At 39.2% G+C, this 21,701-nt stretch overlaps 1 protein-coding gene across 1 annotated transcript in view; it reads right to left on the bottom strand.

The window, feature by feature from the left end:
• pigk (phosphatidylinositol glycan anchor biosynthesis, class K) overlaps nucleotides 1–17,580 on the bottom strand; it is a 54,004-nt gene extending 36,424 nt beyond the window's left edge. The window contains exons 1-9 of the mRNA XM_022209594.2: nucleotides 17,436–17,580; nucleotides 17,190–17,243; nucleotides 16,988–17,079; nucleotides 16,062–16,197; nucleotides 12,884–12,995; nucleotides 10,663–10,759; nucleotides 8,624–8,741; nucleotides 5,155–5,265; nucleotides 1,406–1,578 (exon numbers count right to left, since the gene is read on the bottom strand). Coding sequence (XP_022065286.2) covers nucleotides 1,406–1,578; nucleotides 5,155–5,265; nucleotides 8,624–8,741; nucleotides 10,663–10,759; nucleotides 12,884–12,995; nucleotides 16,062–16,197; nucleotides 16,988–17,079; nucleotides 17,190–17,243; nucleotides 17,436–17,501 — 959 coding nt within the window. The 5' untranslated portion in view covers nucleotides 17,502–17,580. The remainder of the gene's footprint in view (nucleotides 1–1,405; nucleotides 1,579–5,154; nucleotides 5,266–8,623; nucleotides 8,742–10,662; nucleotides 10,760–12,883; nucleotides 12,996–16,061; nucleotides 16,198–16,987; nucleotides 17,080–17,189; nucleotides 17,244–17,435) is intronic.
• Nucleotides 17,581–21,701: the final 4,121 nt, after the last annotated feature.

The following is a 21,701-nucleotide window of genomic DNA, read 5'->3' on the forward strand; positions in this document are numbered from 1 at the left end:
TGGTTAATGTCTGCTTATGATCTGAAAGAATGTTTGATCATAAAAAGCAGCAAATATGGCCTGAATGAGCTGCTCAGATAGACCCTAAATCGCTGAGAGGTTCACCCTCCTGGACACCGGCCACTCAGCACTCCATTAGCAGAGGAATCAATAAAGCTGATGAGAGATGTCCTAAACTGAAATCAAAGTCTGGGTAGTGGGAGCTAAACAGAAAACCAATGAGCCTGACTGACCTCAATGAAGGGTTTTATTTTATCCGGTTGTCCCTAATCCACCTTAAAAAGCACTTCAGGGCTCGTTAGAAGTTTAAAAGCAACACAAACTTTCCCCTGAATTACTATTATCATTTGCAGTGCAATAAAACCAGCTTTTATTGGTTTCACTCTAACGTTATGTTCTTTCTCAGATGTAGAACAGCGACTGAACAGAGTGAGATGATAAGCACTTATATCGCCCAATGTCCTTCAAAATCCACAGAAAGTTATTATTTATTAAATACTTATTAACAATTTTAACCCTGGTGTCATCCTACGGGTCAAAATTGGCTCGTTTTAAAGTTTGAAAATGTGGAGAAAATATATATTTTCACAGGGAAACATCTGATGTCCACATTTTTGGAAAATTTTTGAACATTTTTTGGAGAAAAAAAAGAAATGTTAAAAAAAATGTTGAAGCACATTCACCAAAAAAATCCACCAAAATCCAGCAAAATTTGCTGGATTTTGGTGGATTTTTTGGTGAATGTTCTTCAAGAAAATATTAGAACTTTTACTGATATATATGGAATCACTTTAGATATTTTTAGGATTTTTTTTTTTGAAAGATTTTGCCTCATTTTTTGAAAATATTTACAAGAATTTTCTTGCCATTTTTTTTTTAAATAAAACTTTTAAGGGAAACTTTAAAGAAATTATTGGAATTTTCTTCCTGAAGGTTTTGCAAATTTTCAGAAATTTGGGGAATTTTTTTTGCTGAATTTTTGGATTTTTTTCAGACAAGGAAACAATATTTTTTGGTGCCCATAAATGAAGACAACAGGAGGGTTAAATATACAAACAACTACGTTCAGCTGGTGTGGGTCTAAAAAGCAGCACAAAGACACGGTTTTCACGAGGTACGAGGAGGAGGAAGAGGGGCAGCCCTGAAGGAGGACCGAGGAGGACCAAGCAGCCTTGGAGGAGGACCGAGGAGGACCGAGCAGCCCTGGAGGAGGACCGAGCAGCCCTGGAGGAGGACCGAGCAGCCCTGGAGGAGGACCGAGCAGCCCTGGAGGAGGACCGAGCAGCCCTGGAGGAGGACTGTTGTTTCTGAGGGCTTTTCTCGTATTAGAACTATATCTCTAGTTATTGTCTCACCTGACAGATTATCCTCCAGTGACGACAGAAAGTGAATAAATCAAACGCACCTCTCCTCCACCTCCTTGATGGGCTCGGTCAGGTCGATGGCCTCCGTGGTGATCTCCACTTTGCGTACGCTGCCGAAGAAGTCGGTGATGAGGACGCTTCCCGGATCCCTCAGGAACAGGTCGGTACGGTGGCCCGGAGTGGACACACACTGACTCTTGGGACACACTTTGAACTGAGGAAGCAGAGGAACCACAGATTTCAGATCAGGATTCAAAGCTTAGAGTGAACTGTGGAGAAAAACCTCAACAGTCGTCTGCACACTGACCACTGCAGATACGGCAGGTCTGACTGGTCTGTATAATGGTGATGTTGAACATTGGGCGGCATTAATGTTTTTAACAAACACATGCTATTTTTAAACTTCAGTTCCTCACAATGAGTGCTTTTCCTTGAGTAGGACTATTTCAGTGTTTTTGCTACTTATTTGCAGCTTTAGACCACTGTTTTCAGTCTATTTGTCAAAATTTTAGGTGTTGTGTGGTCATTTTGCAATATTTTGTAGTTATTTTGCGTGTCTCCCATCCAGAATGACTTGAAGATGAGCCATAATTACAGAAAATTAGTCCAGAAATACATGAAATTTGTCCTAAATGACTCAAAAATTATTCCAAAGACACAAAAATGCTCCAAAATTACATGAAAAGATTCATGCTGACATAAAATCTGTTGAAAGTGACTCAAAATCGACCGGGGGCGAATATTCAGGCGAATATTCGGATACCGCCGTAGCAAACGAATATTCAGATATTCAGATATTCGGGTCCAGCCCTAGTAAACAGTTTAGATTATTTATTTTTTTTAAGATACCAGCTGAATCGAACACGGCTGGATCTACGCTGGGAGGTGATAAATATGTGACAGTCAGCCTGAAATTTGTGCACGCCAATGTCAGGTACAAATCTCTCAGTGCTCGGTGTGTAGCCACTGGTGGGTTAATCCTCTTAAGAGTGTGAATCATCGGTGTGTTGTCCGACCGAGCTCTCCATTTTAACAGAAACGGAAAATCATTAAACCGAGGTGAACGTCGCCTCTATCAGCCAAACACCCGACACACACCACCGCCAGAGGATTCTGTGGACGAGGTGGAGGCAATTTCTGTTTCATCGAAGGGCAAGTATTTACAGCCCGGATTAGAAAAAGAAAACTCAGTGAGCTCGTCAAGGAAATCCATAGTATTGATCCTTAATTCTATGAACAAAGAGCGCATCCACAGGAACAGGAAAATTGGAAAGAATGATTAGAATTGGTCGGAGCCAGAGAGGGGATCTGAGTGTACACTGTAAAGAAAATACGGTAAAATTCCAGCAGCTGTGGCCGCCAGAACGTTACCGCAAAATCCTGGGAAAACATGTTCTTCATTTATGGTAAGAAATGTGTTGATTTTATGGTTATAAAAGTAATAGGTGTAGAAAAAAATTTACCCTGAAAAAAAGTAGTTTTACGTGAAAATTTAGATGAAAATACGTACAGTTTGATGACGTATGATCGATATCACAGCATTTTTCCATCATCAGCACACAGTTAGTGTATTTAACAGTTACTATATGTAGTTTAGCAAAAACTTTGGTTATAGCCGTCATAAATATTGAACCATATGTCTGTTATTAACACTGTAAAACCCACTGTTGCAAAAATACATCAGTTTTTTGATACTTTATATACACACACACATATATACATAATAAAACACACACACACATATATACATAATAAAACACACACACACGCGCACACACACATATATATATATATATATATATTAAAACCCAAATATAGACAATATGAGCAAAATATATATACATTATATAAAATTTTTTATGTAAACATTTTACAAAAAATATATACATAATGTTTTAGTTTTATTTTTCTTGTTTTTTTGCATTTTTTACATATATTTTTATTCATATATATATATATATATATAGATTATTTTTGCTTTGTTTATTCTATTTTTCATTTATTTGTTGTTTTTTTCCTATATTTGGGTCTTACAGGGTTAACAGAAAACTACAGTCTGACTGCAGCAAACTGTATTTTTTACATGAAATTAAAGCAAAAATCTTCATGTTATAAATATTACGGCATGTTTCCATTATCAGCGCCACAGTACGTACATTTAACAGTGAAAAACTGTATCTTTTCAACAAATAAAAGCAAAAATTACCGTCCTGAATGTTAGACACACATTAAATAACAGTATAAGAGTAGAAAAATATTATAAAAAACAGTTTCCTCCTGATGAACTTATTTACGGTGATTCACTGTTAAATAAATTGGATTAGAATTTATAGATTTTGTAAAATTTTCCGTCATGGTTTGTCAGTTTTTCACTGTAACTCGGTGTGATGAGGATGAGGAGTGGTCCCTGTGGCCGGTAGATCTCTGCAGGAGAGGAAGATGAAACGAGACGAGCTGCTGAGTCAGAACCATGAGTCAAAGGCCAACAACCAGAACAAGTCATCAATGATTCTGTTTCAAGAACCCAAGAGGCCGGAGAGACTTTCATCTGATCCTTTAGGGACAGGAAGTCTATGAAGAGCAGTAAGGGGAGATCCTGTCCTGTTTTTGGAGATACCAACCCCAAAAGTTTCAAAAAGAATCCAGTCGCTCCTCCATACTCCACTAAAATACATCTTGTGGCTGTCTACTGCTGAAACTAACAACTGGATGTGCATGGATGTGTAAATTATTCACATGAGAATGTCCAAGGTCAGACAGTATGTGGTGGAAACAGCCTGAGATGTGCAAAATCTGTGTCTTAATGTAACTCATATATAAGCAAGTCTCATCCATCAGCAGTCACCTTGGTAACGTCTCCAGGCAGGTTTTTCAGGTCAAAGGGTCCCTGTGTAAATGAGTCAGGAATCCTAGGGTTGGGCGATATGGCCAAAAAATAAAATCTTGATTTTTTTTAGTCATCTTGGATGATTACGATTTTAATCGATTTTTGTTGTTTCTTTGCGGTCTGTTTGCTATGGCTAGTGCTAGCCATGCCGCACTCCCGTAGCTGCAGCACTCTTCCCATTCTTTAGGATGCCTCTGTCCGAGGTGCTGAAAGAGGTTAGTTGTGCTGCTACTCTTCGTTTTCACAGTACTTTTGCAAACCTTGCACATGACTGTAGTTTGCTCTGTGTCAGTCTTGTCAAAGCCGACTCTTCGTCTGCTGTTCTGTCCACCATGACGGGGGTGTGAGTGTTTTGGGTGAAGGAGATGAGAGGCGGAAGCAAACGCCAGTGCACAAGTCGTGAAAGGCAGAAGAAGAATCTGTATTGTTATATGTTTAAGCTCGCCTCGATTTTACGATTTGGCAAATTTTCAAATCGTCAGGTTTTAAAAAGGCGAATTAATCGAATTAACTCGATTTATTGCCCAGCCCTAAGGAGTCCTAACTGCAGTTTCAATGGCTGATGCTGACTCTCAGCCAATCAGAGACGAGCTAACTAAACATGGCACGTTCCCTGACATTAGGCAAATCTGGAACTGAACAATACACATTGACTTTTATGAAGAAGAACTGACTGATATCGTGATTCACGGAACCACTTTGTTTATGTTTTCACTGCAATTCTGACTCCCATCGCTCTGTAGGAACAGAACTCTGACGTAAGCCGAGGACCTCCTGTATTTGTGTATTTTTGTTTGCATGATTAACGCAAAGAAAACAAAAAAAAGACGTCATCCTAATTTCTGTGGGTTTTCTGCAGACTTTCAGAGCACCTAGACGCTGTAACCAGACAGACATCCTCACCAGATCGTTCATGTTGGCTTTGCTGGCCGGGTGGATGTCTTCCAGGAACTCCAGCAGGTAGAAGGTGTACCGGTCCATCAGGTGGACTCCGATGGCCAAGTCAGGCTGGTGCTAGGATGAGAGAAGTTCAACAGCACTGATTATACACAAACAATTCCATCTGTGACATCATGAGTTAATCCCATGACCTGGGAAATCCAAGTCCAATACTCACTGTCTCTGGTTTCTACCAACTCCAGAGGGAAATATATGGTTCTTTAGCCGCCTAATGATCCAATATGTTTACCACCTAGTCTAACGCTGTCGGCACGTCTGAGCCGCACATGAAGTATTATGTAGGATTATAAATGTGCTGTTTTCACTGGAAACAGCTGCTGTACATGAAGCGATACTATGGGAGCAGAGGAACGGATTCCAAACAGTCTTAAAGTATTTGACGGCCACATATGTGACGTGACACTAAAAGATCGAGGCTAAAGCTGCATCGGGCATCATGTAAGGGGCAGGGAAATGAAAAAAACGAAGCAGCATTGTTTTTGTGCTGCACTGAGGAGCTGCTGAGGCCACGTTAGGGCTGGCCCAAATAGTGGTTTCTGGCCTCTGAATATCTGGGCCCTATTAAAGACGAATATCCGAATATTCGTTCTGCCTCGTAACGTCCGACTTTGGCGGAGACGCCCGAATATTCTGATCCGTTCGTCTGGTCTCCCGGGTCCAAATTTTGTCTTCAGTTAACCTGAAGAATTCCCAAACAGCGGAGGTCTTCAACATCTTGTCTTGTGTTTGTGCAACAAAGTGAAGCGTGACGTCAGAGTCAGCAGCAACCCGGCCATTCAGGTGGTGGTAAGAAACACGAACAGAGGGAAGACAGTAACTCCGCATATTCTCATATTCTTTCCGCCCGGTAACGTCCGACCGGGGGAATGGGTGAATATTCGGATACCAAAATTGATATCCGGATACCGCGGTAGCGAACGAATTTTTGGATATTCGAGATATTCGGGTCCAGCCCAAGTATTATTATTATTAGGTATTATTATCATGGCAAGCAAAACTGTAAGATCAGACTGTTTCTTTACAGTCCAACACTGTCTGACTAACCAGCATGCTAAAGTAGGATTAACTCTTTCTGCTGAGTGCAAACTTAAGAGCAGGTAAAAAAAAAGCAAAAAACTGAATTCCAGTTTGCAGAAATTTGAAACGACATGATAGGAAGACATTAAAGTAATTATGGGGTGAGAATGTACAAAGCTGTGGCAGAATCAGAATCAGTTTTGTTTGTCCAGCAGGTTTCCACGTATGAAGAGAGACGGCAGAGAGACAGACAAATCAACAGCAAAAGTAGAAAACCCGAAGAATTATAAAAAGAAATGAGAGACATGGAAATATTTACAGTGAGCATGGATGTGTAAATTATTCACGAGAATGTCCAAGGTCAGACAGCATGTGGTGGAAACAACATAAATACATAAAAGTCCTGTTTATGAAGCTGTGTTTTAATATAACTCATATATAAGAGAGTCTCATCCATCAGCAGTCACCTTGGTAACGTCTCCAAGCAGGTTTTTCAGGTCAAAGAGTCCCTGTCTAAATGAATCAGGAGTCCTAACTACAGTTTACAGAAAAGCTACAATTATAGAATCAGTTGTCAAACCTGACTTAAAAACTGCCTTAAAGCTTTCGTAACTTTGCCCTAAAAATGCAGGATTTTCAGCAGGTTATGCTCATTATCTGAATGTTTGAAAAGTCCACAAACGCCTGTGCGACTTTCATCTGATCCTTCAGGAACAGGAAGTCTATCAACCCTATTTTTTAAAGACTTCATCAGCCGGAAACGATACGACTGAGCAGACTTGGAGGAGAAGCGCTTTTCTTAGTTAGTAAAATGGTGTCAGCAGATATTAAACACTAAATCACTGAGATTGGATGTGGAGTTAAAACTACCTGATAGGGACATCCTTTGGAGACATAAAAATTAATTAAGAGGAAAAACATTCAGAGCTAATTAGTCCTGACATTAATAATGTTGTACCGCAATTAGAGCTGTTATATAACTGTTGTGTTATCAGGACCTTTTCCTACTTTCCTCAATTCACTGTTTGAATTTTAATTAGGGCTGGGACGTAATTAATTACAGAAAAAATAACGCGCTAAACAAAATGACGCATTTAATCACACCTTTGTCAGTTCCCTAATTTCTGCCCCACTGGTAACTATGATGAGCACTCCAGCCCAGCAGGTGGCGCTAACGAACCTAATGTCTGTTAGGAGGAGTGAAGAAGATCCACATTACGCACAAATAATCAGTGCAGAAACGTCGGACTAACACTGTGGCTCAAACTTCCTCTTTTATTATGAAAACACTTCAGCAAAAAGTATTTCTGAAAGCATGCGAGATGAGAAATAATCTGCTGATTCTGTCCAACCACAGCTGGCGTAGACGTTCAATGAAAGTTTCTTTACGCGTCGGTCCTCTGCTGCTACTACAGTCCTGGTACCGGCTAACGGTGTAGCCATCCCATAATGGACCACTTTAGAAGACAGTGAAAGTGCTTGAGTTTATAAAAAGCCTTAAAATGCCGAGTATAATCGTCGCTGTAATGTCACTTCATCTGATGAAAGATGAAGATAAATAGAAACGAAAGAAACATTTTAGTTGTTTAAGTTCATCCATTCAGTGGATTAATCGCGATTAATCAATTACAAAGCCTCTAATTAATTAGATTAACTTTTTAATCACATCTCACCATTCATTTTAATGCTACAGGAGATAAAGGTTTTAAGATGAGGATTAACTGAACCCTGTTAGCAGAATCTGAGCTGCATGAGGCGACCCTGTACCAACATCAGGTCTTCAGAGGGCCGTCACTGTTCTACCAAACCACACGGCTCATTATGAAGCCCGACATGCTGATGGATGGTTTTTAATCATCCTTTCGTCCTCAATTATGGGTACTAAAAAACATTGCTTCTTTGTCTAAAAAAAATCCAAAAATTCAGCAAAAAAAAAATCCCTACATTTATGAAAAATTGCAAAACCTTCAGGAAGAAAATTCCAATAATTCCTTAAAAGTTTCCCTTAAAAGTTTTATTTTAAAAAAATCCCCCAAATGTGGCAAGAAATTTCTTACTAATATTTTTTTTTTAAATGCTTAAAAACCTTCCAAAAAATCCTAAAAATATCTAAAGTGATTACATATATTTTAGTAAAACTTCTAATATTTTCTGGAAGAGCATTCACATAAAAATCAACCAAAATCCAGCAAATTTCGCTGGATTTTGGTTGATTTTTATGTGAATGTTCTTAAAGAAACATTAACATTTCATTTTTTTGTTGAAAATGAGGACATGAGAAGTTTCACTGTGAACATACAGATTTTTTCCACATTTTCAAACTTTAAAACGGTTCGATTTGACCCGCAGGACGACACGAGGGTAAATATCTCTCCTGCATATGAGGACAACTCACCGACAGGGAGTCCTCTCCGACCTGGCTGCTGGCCAGAGCCATGAGGTTGGGGGAGTAGAACCTCTCGTACATGGAGGCGCCCTGACAGGTGTCGATGATGAAGAGCAGCTCGTTGTACCTGCAGACAAACACGGGAGAACACACGTCCTCAAACAAACCTGTTGGGAGAACGCACAGCTGGCGTCGCCCTCGTCCATTTGCTCCGATAAACCGGCATCGCACAAACCCGACCATCTTTCATGCTGCAGTTGTCACGGCAACCAAGGAAAACCAACAGCTCCATTCAGTCCGGCTGACACTCCCACGCACACAGCCTCCCCCTCCATCCTCCCATTCTTCCTCCACAACAACTCCGTCTCCGTGCTCGGATGAACACACTAAAGCAGGCGTGTCGAACTCAACACGGTTCAGGTTCCACATTCAGCCCAGTTTGGTCTCCAGTAACCAGTAAAACCACAGCATAAAAACCTATAAATAACCACAACTCCTAATGGTTCCTTTGTTTTAGTGCAAAAATGTTCACATTTAAGGAATTATCTTTTTACAAAACATCCTGCATCGCAAGTTCATCAACATTCAGCCTCAGTTTATCGTTTCCACATTACAAGTTCCAGATAACAGAGTGTCTACAAAGGAACACAACATTTAGTCACCTGGAACTGAACCAGAGAGGATTTTACTGTATGATCAACATCACAAAAGTCAGACAAAAGAAAGACAAAAAACAAGACAAAATATGACAAAAATGAGACACAAAATGACAAAAAAAAATAAGACAAATGACACGAAACAAAATAAAAATAGACAAAAAATTAGACAAAAAGTTACAAAGCAACAAAAACAAAACAAAAAAATGACAAAAGCATAAAACAAAACAACGATAAAATAGACAAAAACACACGCGAGACACAAAAAAACACAAAACGAAACAAACGAGAAACAAAATAACAAAAAATGAGACAAACGACAAAAGTCAGACAAAAGAAAGACAAAAATAAGACAAAATATGACAAAAATGAGACACAAAATGACAAAAAATGAGACAAATGACACAAAAAAATAACAAATAGACAAAAATTTGACAAAAAGTTACAAAGTAACAAAAACTAGACAAAAAACGACAAAAGTGTAAAACAAAACAACAATAAAGTAGACAAACAACACAAGCGAGACAAAAAACAAAACGACACAAACAAGAAAGAAAATAAAAACATGAGAAACAACAAAAGTCTGTCAAAAAAGACAAAATATTACAAAAATGAGACACAACATAACAAAAAATGGACAAAGACAAGCAAAACACAAAAAAACACAAGACACATGACAAAAGTAGGACAAAGAAAAGACTTAAAACACAAAGACAAAATATTACAAAAATGTGACTAAAAAAACACCAAAAACCAACACAGAACAAAACAAAAAAGATACAAAAACTTAGACAAAAAAGTAACAAAGTGACAAAAAAAGACAAAAACAACTAAAACATGACAAAATATTACAAAATGAGAAGATAAAAGACAAAAAAGTTACAAAGCAACAAAAACAAAAAATGACAAAAGCGTAAAACAAAACGATAAAATACACAAACAACACAAGCGAGACAAAAATCCCACAAAACGACACAGAATGCACAAAACAACGAATGAAGCAAAACACAAAATGACAAAAATACGACAAAAAACACAAGCGAGACAAAAAGGAAACACAAAACGAGAAACAAAATAACAAAAACATGAGACAAAAGTCAGACAAACAAAACAAAAACAAGACAAAATTTTACAAAAACGAGACAAAGCAGCAAAAGTAAGCCCATCTGAGCGTTTAACACAGCCTCACATCGGCATCATTTCAACAAAACAGTGGATAAAAGTTCAACCTGTGATGAGCGCGTCCCGTTAAAGACCCTCCGTTCAGCTTCCTGTCATTAAACGTTTGTCGACCTGCTGCACGGCTAATTGATGCTCAGAGGACTTGAAGTAGGACAGCGACACTATCTGACGTCACCGTTTGTGTTTTATGAGTCGGCCCGCTTTATTTACCTTCTTTTCTGCCACATCTGCTCAAAAGCGTCCGCCAGCTCCACGTTGCTGATCTCCTCCGAGTCCTGGAACTTCAGAAAGCCGTTCCCGCCGTGGCCTGTTAAACGAGCACACACTGTTAATAATTCACTCCTCTCCGATTCATGATGCAAAAAATAGGGCACAAAACACAACAAAAGGGAAAGGAGACAGATGGAGACAGAGCAAATGAAGAAAGAGCTGGATTTTATATGCTTAGTGTGCATATTTGGTGGACAGTAGCCTCTGTTTAGTCAACATCTACTGCAGGATGGTAACTGAACACTCCTGGTTCAAGCTAAAGCTACACGAGAAAGCAAGCTAGTTTTTTTTTTAAGCTGTGATCAAACAAATGCTTCATCTTAAAACATTATCTTACTGTCTGTTTCTTAATGAACCCAATAAACAAGACGCTACGTTACAAATGCAGCTACAAGCAACAAAATACTTTATCAATTCCAAATACCCTGAAATGCAAAATACAATATCTTCCTTTTACGCCCTCTGCAACTGGCAGATGCTTTTATTTTGATGCACACAGGAAGCAGCACACTGAAAATGTGTCAGGAAGTGATCAAACATGCTTCACACTGACATAACATTTAACCAAGCTAAATAGGTGGATTAAACCACAGAAACACAATGAAACACAAACACTAGTAGCACTGGAACACTAACATAATCCACAATAATGACATTTAAAACCCCAACAACCTGAACTCCCATGGTGCATTGCAGCACAACAGTTCAGTGACAGATCAGCTCTGACATCGCTACATTATTTCCACAAGAAAAGCACTCAGAGAGCGCAGTACTCCTCTAAAGCTGTTCATTCCTCCATATGGTATTATCAGAAATGCAGCATTTTATTATTATTATTATTACAGCACTACAGAATGTGTCTATTTAATCCAGATGTCATGCATGTGTATGGATACCGAATCACGTGACCTACATACGTGTAAATTACTCTTAAAAAGGTCTGTTGATCAGTTCATCGCTTTTTGCCAGGCTTTGTTTTGCTACTGTTAAAATAGCCGTTCTCTTCATGCTTTTATTTTGAAGGCCTATTTTTTTTTTAAATCAGGTTTTTCTTTTTGGCAACATTTCACAGGAAGTGTTTATCTAAGAAGCTGTTTCTTAACACGAAGAAGACGCTGCGGAAAACTCAGAAAATTCAGGAAACACCCCCACAATTTAATCGTTTCTTGTATCATTTGTGACAGATAAGTCCGTAGTTTTCAGGCTGCTGACGCAGCATTCACTTGTTGTCATGGTTACAGTGACGTGCCGGCTGCTATAGCTACCAATGGCGAATCTTTAACAAATCCATGGATCCAGACTATGAGCCGCATCACTGCCAAAATCTCATCACTTGGTCCTTGTGTCATTTCTGACCACCTCTGAAAATTTAATCCAAACCTGTTAGTCCGTTTTTGAGTAATGTTGCACACAGACAGACGGACAGACGGACAGACGTACATACGTACACCGATCGTCAAATTAAAAAAAAAAAAAAAATTACTCCGCCAAGGAACGCGGCAGAAGTAATAAGCATATTCTAGCCTAAAAAACATTGACAATAATATAAAAAATACACAAAAAATAACAATTAAAGCATGTTAAAAGAACATTTAATCTAAAATGCGTAGCGTCCAGCTCTGGGCTCTGATTGGCTGAGAGCCGTAGCATCAGCATCTGGCCTTCATTTCACACAGACGTCTGATCGCTGCATAGTGTTGTGGGTGTGTGGGGAGGGTTTATAAAGCCTTAAAATACACAGAAATAATACATAAACATGGTCGCTACCTCGTGGATTTTCTTCTGGAATGTAACCCCTACTATAGAGACGAGTTAACGGAGTTCTGTCTGAGCAAAACCATTCAACAGTCACGTTTCCTCCAGCAGAAGGAGTAGGGATTCCTGCAGAAGACCACGTCTGCCACCATCGTTAAAGTTAATTAACTTTAATTAAATAGAACATTAACCTTAAAGCCAAAAGAGCAAAGGTGACGTTTCACACACAGAGACCGGCTGCTGCTGAGGACGACCTCTGCAAACTGAAACCATGAAAGGACAAGATGCAGCCGCTGCTTTTCCACTGGAGGCCGAACGATTCTCTGCAGGCTACGATCTCTTGTTAAACACGTACAGTAGATTCAGCAGGCAATGAATTAGCAACAGAAGACAGCATGACGCTCACCTGTCAGGTATATGAGGATGTTGCTCCTGTCGTCAGAGAGGAGGCGTTTGGAGCGCGGCGTGCTGGGAGGAAGCCGTCCCGTCAGAACTCGCAGGAAGTTCTCCACCGTCACCTGAAACACAAAGCTGTGGTCACTTTCGGTCTGCAACTCAAACTGGAGACGATCGTTTAGCTCAGGGGCGTTAAACTCATCTTAGTTCAGCTTCCACATTCAGTGATCCAGACAGCAAAATAACCACAACCCGTAATAAAACAAATAAAACATATTCTTATTATCATCATTATCGTTCTTCTGCAGTAAAAAAAATGAAGATACTGGAACGACAACATAGTCTTTGGTGCTGTAAATAAAACATGTTTGGAATTGGAATAATTTGCCTTTTCAATTTAAATAACAAAAATCTGGCCTTGCCTACTTATCTTTTAATGAAACTGCAAGAACCGATTAGTCATTGTGTATCTTCTTCTTTTTTCCCCCACTCTGTCGTCATCAGCAAACATTTACTGGCTGTACAGTGTTTACTTATATGTAAATAACCGGCGTAAAGGATTAAAATGAACCGTGATAAAGGGCAGCAAAGCCTGTGGAGCTCTGACGTCGTCCAAAACACAACTAGAGCTCGTCATTTCTGGGTCAACACAGAGAATAAACGCTGGAGAATCAGTGATTGTACGCTGCACGTCTACATTTATAGCTGTTTACTGGTTCTGCAAAGATGTAAATAGTTTACAGAACGATCTCCATGTCTATCAGCAAATGGATCTATTAGAGTCACTAAATATATAGATAAATATATAGATGTATTTATTAGATTCACTCCCATCGAGAAAGGCCCTTACAAATAAAATGTATTATTATTATTGTTACTAATTATAAAGGTATCTGGAACTGAACCACACAGGATTTTACTGTATGATCGAAACGACAAAACTTAGACAAAAACATGACAAAAATGAGACGCAAAAGGACAAAAAAATTTGACAAATGACTCAAAACAAAACATTTTTGTCACTTTGTGTCTCACTTTTGTCGCGCTGCGTCTCGCTTTTGTCATTTTGCGTCTCGCTTTTGTCATTTTGCGTCTCGCTTCTGTCATTTTGCGTCTCGCTTCTGTCATTTTGCGTCTCGCTTCTGTCATTTTGCGTCTCGCTTTTGTCGCGTCGCGTCTCGCTTTTGTCATTTTGCGTCTCGCTTTTGTCATTTTGCGTCTCGCTTCTGTCATTTTGCGTCTCGCTTTTGTCGCGTCGCGTCTCGCTTTTGTCATTTGGCGTCTCGCTTTTGTCATTTGGCGTCTCGCTTTTGTCATTTGGCGTCTCGCTTTTGTCATTTTGCGTCTCGCTTTTGTCATTTGGCGTCTCGCTTTTGTCATTTGGCGTCTCGCTTTTGTCATTTGGCGTCTCGCTTTTGTCATTTGGCGTCTCGCTTTTGTCATTTGGCGTCTCGCTTTTGTCGCGTCGCGTCTCGCTTTTGTCGCGTCGCGTCTCGCTTTTGTCATTTGGCGTCTCGCTTTTGTCGCGTCGCGTCTCGCTTTTGTCGCGTCGCGTCTCGCTTTTGTCGCGTCGCGTCTCGCCTCGCTTTTGTCGCGTCGCGTCTCGCTTTTGTCATTTTGCGTCTCGCTTTTGTCGCATTGCGTCTCGCTTTTGTCGCGTCGCGTCTCGCTTTTGTCGCGTCGCGTCTCGCTTTTGTCATTTGGCGTCTCGCTTTTGTCGCGTCGCGTCTCGCTTTTGTCGCGTCGCGTCTCGCTTTTGTCGCGTCGCGTCTCGCCTCGCTTTTGTCGCGTCGCGTCTCGCTTTTGTCATTTTGCGTCTCGCTTTTGTCGCATTGCGTCTCGCTTTTGTCGCGTCGCGTCTCGCTTTTGTCGCGTCGCGTCTCGCTTTTGTCATTTGGCGTCTCGCTTTTGTCGCGTCGCGTCTCGCTTTTGTCGCGTCGCGTCTCGCTTTTGTCGCGTCGCGTCTCGCCTCGCTTTTGTCGCGTCGCGTCTCGCTTTTGTCATTTGGCGTCTCGCTTTTGTCGCGTCGCGTCTCGCTTTTGTCGCGTCGCGTCTCGCTTTTGTCATTTTGCGTCTCGCTTTTGTCGCGTCGCGTCTCGCTTTTGTCATTTGGCGTCTCGCTTTTGTCGCGTCGCGTCTCGCTTTTGTCGCGTCGCGTCTCGCTTTTGTCGCGTCGCGTCTCGCCTCGCTTTTGTCGCGTCGCGTCTCGCTTTTGTCATTTTGCGTCTCGCTTTTGTCGCATTGCGTCTCGCTTTTGTCGCGTCGCGTCTCGCTTTTGTCTCGTCGCGTCTCGCTTTTGTCGCGTGGCGTCTCGCTTTTGTCATTTTGCGTCTCGCTTTTGTCATTTTGCGTCTCGCTTTTGTCATTTTGCGTCTCGCTTTTGTCGCGTTGCGTCTCGCTTTTCTCGCTTTGTGTCTTGCTTTTGTCGTGTTGTGTCTTGCTTTTGTCTCATTGTGTCTCGCTTTTGTCGCATTGTGTCTTGCTTTTGTTGTCTTGTGTGTTCTGTCAAATAACTAGGGCTGGACCCGAATATCCGAATATTCGTTCGCTACAGCACTATCCGGATATTAATTTCATATCCGAATATTCGCGCCCCCGAGGAAATGAAAAGTTTCTAACTTTCACTGTTTTCAAAGCCATCCTGCCCTTTAAAATGGAGAAATAATAGGACAAAAATGATCTGAATAACTTAAGTAATATGATACCTGCGTATAATACTATCTCCACAAACTATTTTATGTTGTACTGAAAAGAAATCTACCAAAATCCAGCGAAATTCGTTGGATTTTGGTTGATTTTTTTCTGAATGTTCTTAAAGAAAATATCAGAAGTTTTACTGATATATATATATGTAATCACTTTAGATATTTTTAGGGTTGTTTTGGAAGATCTTTATAAATTTTTTGAAAATATTTACAATTTTTATTATTTTTTTATTTCTTAAATATTTATTTCTTGCACATTTTGGGGATTTTTTTTAAATAAAACTTTTAGGGAATTTTTGGAATATTCTTCCTGAAGATTTTACAAATTCTAGGAATTTTTTGGCAGAATTTTTGGATTTTTTTTGGACAAGGAAACAATATTTGTTGGTGCCCGTAAATGAAGACAATATGAGGGTTACATTTTATAGTAAAAACAGATTTGACCTGCCAGGCTTTCTGGAAGGCCATTCTCTTGTAACTGACCTCGTATCCTCTGTAGTCCACCTCCACGTCGTCACCGTACACGTTCAGCTCCATGTTCTTGTGGCTGAACACTGTGGCAGGTTTGGGGTTTCTGTGGTTGCACGCCATGTCGTCAGCCAGCATCAGAACGATGTGGCTAGAACAGAAGCAAGAGAGAAAGAAGACGAGGATGGATTAATGTAGCTGTCTTTAAGTCAGATGTTCCATGTCATGTTGCTTCCTTTTCCTCATTATACACATTTATTATTATTATTACATCAAGCAGGTTTTTCCCAAACCAGCTCAGACAGGATGCAGTTTTTCAGTGTCGTGCTTGTGCAACAGGATCCCTAAATAGTTTTTGTCGTTTTGTGTCTCCCTTTTGTCATTTTGTGTCTCGTTTTGTCTCACTTTTGTTGTTTCATGTCACATTTTTGTCATTTTGCGTCTCGCTTTTTTCATTTTGTCTCGTTTTTGTCATTTTGTGTCTCTCTTTTGTCATTTTGTGTCTCTCTTTTGTCATTTTGTGTCATGTTTTTGTCATTTTGTGTCACGTTTTTGTCATTTTGTGTCAGCTTGGATCGCGATTCGTCATTTTGGATCATTTTTGTGTGTTTAGGATCATTTTCGAGTCATGTAGGACAAATTTGATGTCATTCTGGAGTAATTTTCTGTAATTATGGCTCATTTTCGAGCCAAGTAGGATAATTTTCTGTGATTTTCCACAAGTTTTATGTCAGCTTGGATGTTGTCTCATCATTTTGTATCATTTTTGTGTCTTCAGGATAATTTTCGAGTCATGCAGGACAAATTTCATGTCATTCTGGAGTTTTTTTTTATAATTATGGATCATTTTCAAGTCACTGTGTGTTGTAGCGACAGTAAAAAATGCACCACAACCCACATCTAAAACTGCCACTAAGTCTGATAAACTGAGTAGTAATTACCTGTCAGGGATGCCCAGCCTCTTAACACTTCTGTACACAGACAGAGTGTTTGCCACATGTCTGTAGTTGAACCAGAATCTGGACGTACACACCTGTTAATGAAGGCAGGTGGAGAAGAAGGTCAGGTTCTGCTGCTCCATTCATTTACATGGAGAATCAGTTAGCTGCAGCAGCTAGCAGCAAAGTCCTCATAAATACTCACCAGGACAGCCCAGTTATTGGTATGACCGCTGCTGAAGAACTGCCCGGCGCTATCCTGAGAAATACGTGAAAGAAAACGGGTGAATAATTGTGTGTTTATCTCACTTAGGCTCCCAGACTAAGCACCAAAACAGTTAGCATGACAGCTGAGGAGGCTAGCGGCGGAGCGACGTTCCGGTAAAATTCAGAATTAAAAAACAAACCGGCGGGAAATCTGGAGCTGCGAGGAGACATAAAAAACACTCACCTCGATGTTCAGGCCGTCTGCGAGCAAGAATGTAGCGAATAAGTTGAATAAAAGGTGTGTTTTCATGGTGCAGTAGCGTTAGCAGTTAGCATCTAGGAAGTGAACAGGTGTAGCTCCGCCCCGGAAAAGCTACTGGAAGGAGAGATTTCAGAATAAGAGCATCAAGAAAGCAATAAATAAATAAAATGAGATAGATAGATAGATAGATAGATAGATAGATAGATAGATAGATAGATAGATAGATAGATAGATAGATAGATAGATAGATAGATAGATAGATAGATAAGTAAATCTCTATCTCAGAGAAGATTACTAATGGCTGCAAGCTGGTTAATTGTCCGTATTTCCAGATGTAATTTGCTCTTACTGATCATGAGGCTATTGCTCATTTATTTATGATGTCATAAAATTATCTGAGAAAGTAGAATAATTCTGATTTGATTTGATTTGCTGTATTCATGTTAATGGCCCATCTTAACCGTAATATTTCATTTAGTCAGCCAAATTTGTATTTTATGTACTTTTGTAGGATCTTAAGCATAAAAATTAACCACACTCAGATGAAATTACCAAAACAAATGACATTGTAAGGTCTAAACAGCCTTGTGCGTTTCTACCTGAATGCACAATGTCATTTCTTACTGCTTTCATGCAATTTCCTGACATATTTATTCAATTTTACTGGATCTTATTCTATTTTAATCCATTATTTCATTTCATTTGCCTCCCATATTTTATAGATCTGGCCTTCTTTGCAGATGTTGTCTTTTTTAATAATGTTTTGTTATATACCGTATGTACATTTGATTTTATTATTTAATGTTGATATTTTATTTCTTATTGCTTGTCGTTGTGCACCGTCCAGCGGAAGCTATTTATATTTTCGTCATGCCATGTATGACGACAATAAAGCCATTCTAATCCTAATTCTTCTAAAACATTAATATTTCATTTAGACGGAGACATTTGTGTTTTATCTGGTCTTGCAGGGTCTTAATCACAAGAATGATCTCACTCTAAATTACTAAATGCACACAATAAATCACACTGTGGGGTTTTAAGCTTCATTTTTACACTTGTCAGGTGAATCCACAGTTCTTTTTCTCCACTGTAAAAGCAGCTTGTCTCCAGGGCTGCAGCTATTGTTTTATATGTGCCCTATGAATCACAAAGACTGAGCTAACATATTGCATTTTTATGTCTGTTATCTTCTGTAAAAATTGCAGTTCGTTGTCGTGGACTTGCATCGTGCTCGTACAGAAGTGGCAGCGACTCTTCCGCAAGGCTGCGCAATAACATCAAGGCATGACAACTACAAAAAAATCCTTGAAAATAGAAGGAAAACGTGTCATAAATAATGAGGAGTAAAGAGGCTGTGGTGCAGCGTGGATTGTGTAAGCGTTGCAGTCATGTGTGTGTGTGTGTGTGTGTGTGTGTGTGTGTGTGTGCATGTACAGGTTAAATACATGTAATCATATTTAATTATATGATTCTTATTCCTATTCCTATTCAATCCTCTCCAGTGGATTTATGTAACGTCTTCTGAAGAGAAAAGCCTCATCCGCACACGTACACGCTGAAAACAAAACAAATGAGCAAACAGATAAAAATGGAAACAAATGCTTTAGAGAATAATTCATATTTATCTGCTCTGAGTGTCCCTGTATGAACAGGATTAAAAACCTATGTGGAAGCTCGCTGGAAAGAGTAACTTTTCTGTGTGTGTTTCTGAAATATGAGCTTTCTGCTTTGCACCGAAAGCAAAGACTAAACGGGTTTGATTCCAAACGAACACCTGCAATCACACACAATTTCAGTTCAACAACAACCCAGCAGGTTGTAACCGACAATAAACGGTGAATAAATCTAAAAGATGAGTGGCTCTGCTTCGTTTTTCCCTTTTCTCATTTAAGTTATGGATATTTGTTGTGTTTTTTGGACTATTTTCTTGTCATTTTCGACAAGTTTTATGCCATCTTGGATCTTTTCTCATCATCCTGGATCATTTTTGTGTCTTTGGGATCATTTTCAAGTCGTTTGGGACAAATATCATGTCATTCTGGACTCCTTTTCTGTAATTGTGGATCATTTTTAAGCCATTTGGGACAAATATCATGTCATTCTGGACTCCTTTTCTGTAATTGTGGATCATTTTTAAGTCATTCTGAACCATTTTCGAGTCATTTTGGACAAATTTCTGGTCATGTTCAACAAATTTTTGTTAGCTTGGATCTAATCTCATCATTCTGGATCATTTTGTGTCTTTAGGATAATTTTCAAGTCGCATATATTTGAGAGAATTATTCATATTTATCTGCTCTGATTGTCCCTGTAGGAACAGAATTAAAAAATTTACATGGAAACTCACCGGAAAGGAAAACTTTTCCATGTGTTTGACCTGAAATGTGAGCTTTCTGTTGAGGGAAATGCAGGAAAGGTTTCATGGAGAGAGTGAGTTTTAATTTGAGCGTTTGCAGCCTGGCAGCAGCTCAGTGTGGTCATCAGATGATGCAGCTCGGTTATGAGTGGCTTATCGTCACACGGACAGACACAGAATCCATGCGGATGAGAGCAAATTGATTTTAAAGCTGAAATCAGGAGAAGCAACATCAGAACTAATGCCAGTAAATTCACAAATGAGCTCCACTGACACTCATTAATAGACTAAATAAAGCTGGTAAATAGACACATAATGCATTTTTCCTTTTATGTTCATTGTTGTACAGTTTTTCTTTTACTTCTATGAGTGGTTTTCTTCACATTATGTGCAAATTAAAATTTAAATGTGACACTTTAGGGGCCACAGAGCAGAGCTGACTGCATGCTGAATTCAGCAAATCACCGTTTAGCCGAATACAGCGCTGCCCTGGTGAGAGGAGGGAAGCCGAGCGATGCTGACAGCTTCATAATCAGCTAATTGGTGAGGAGCTCGGTTATGAGGAGCGACGTGGATTTCACTGACGTTAAAGCGCTTGTTCTGCTTCTGCTCGAGTATCTGAGAGGCCTGATGCGAGGAGGAGCCACGAAGGAAAACAGCATCCTCTGTGCATTTCCAACGTACCGCTGCAGCACAGCAAGCAGCAGGTGGGACGATAAAAAATGATAATATATGAGGGAGTATGATCCAAAATGACATAAAACGTGTTGAAAATGACAAGAAAATTGTCCAATATGACTCAAAATTGTTCAGAATGGCTTGAAATTGATCCATAATTACAGAAAATTAGTCCAGAATGACATGAAATTTGCTCTAAATGACTCGAAAATGATCCCCAAGACACAGAAATGATCCAAAATGATGAGAGAAGATTCAAGATGACATAAAACATGTCCTAAATATTTTTAAAAATCACCTAAAATTACACAAAATTTGTTGAAAATGACTTGAAAATTGTCCAAAATGACAAGAAAATTGTACAAAATTACAGGAAATTAGTCCAGAATGACATAAAATTTGTCCTAAATGACTCGAAAATGATCCTGAAGACACAAAAATGATCCAAAATGACGAGACAAGATCCAAACTGACATAAAACGTGTTGAAAAAGACAAGAGAATTGTCCAATATGACTCAAAATTGTTCAGAATGGCTTGAAATTGATCCATAATTACAGAAAATTAGTCCAGAATGACATGAAATTTGTCCTAAATGACTCGAAAATGATCCTGAAGACACAGAAATGATCCAAAATGATGAGAGAAGATTCAAGATTACATAAAACATGTCCTAATTATTTAAAAGTCACCTAAAATGACACAAAATTTGTTGAAAATGACTCATAAATTGTCCAAAAATGACAAGAAAATTGTACAAAATTACAGGAATTTAGTGCAGAATGACATAAAATTTGTCCTAAATGACTCGAAAATGATCCTGAAGACACAAAAATGATCCAAAATGACGAGACAAGATCAAAGCTGACATAAAACTTGTGGAAAATGACAGAAAATTGTCCTACATGACTGGAAAATGATCCATAATTAGAGAAAATTGCTCCAGAATGACATCAAATTTGTCCTAAATGACTCGAAAATGATCCTGAAGACACAAAAATGATCCAATCACGATCCAAGCTGACATAAAACTTGTGGAAAATGTCAAGAAAGTTTTCCAAAATGACTCAAAACATTTCCAAAGACACATAAATGATCCAGAATGATGAAAAAAGACTCAAGCAGACATAAAACTTATTGAAAACGACTCAAAAATTATCCAAAATGACTCGTAAGTTGTCCAAAATGACATGAAATTTGTCCTAAATGACT

The sequence above is a fragment of the Acanthochromis polyacanthus genome, chromosome 9 (assembly GCF_021347895.1).
Source record: "Acanthochromis polyacanthus isolate Apoly-LR-REF ecotype Palm Island chromosome 9, KAUST_Apoly_ChrSc, whole genome shotgun sequence".
In the NCBI taxonomy this organism is placed as follows: domain Eukaryota; kingdom Metazoa; phylum Chordata; class Actinopteri; family Pomacentridae; genus Acanthochromis; species Acanthochromis polyacanthus.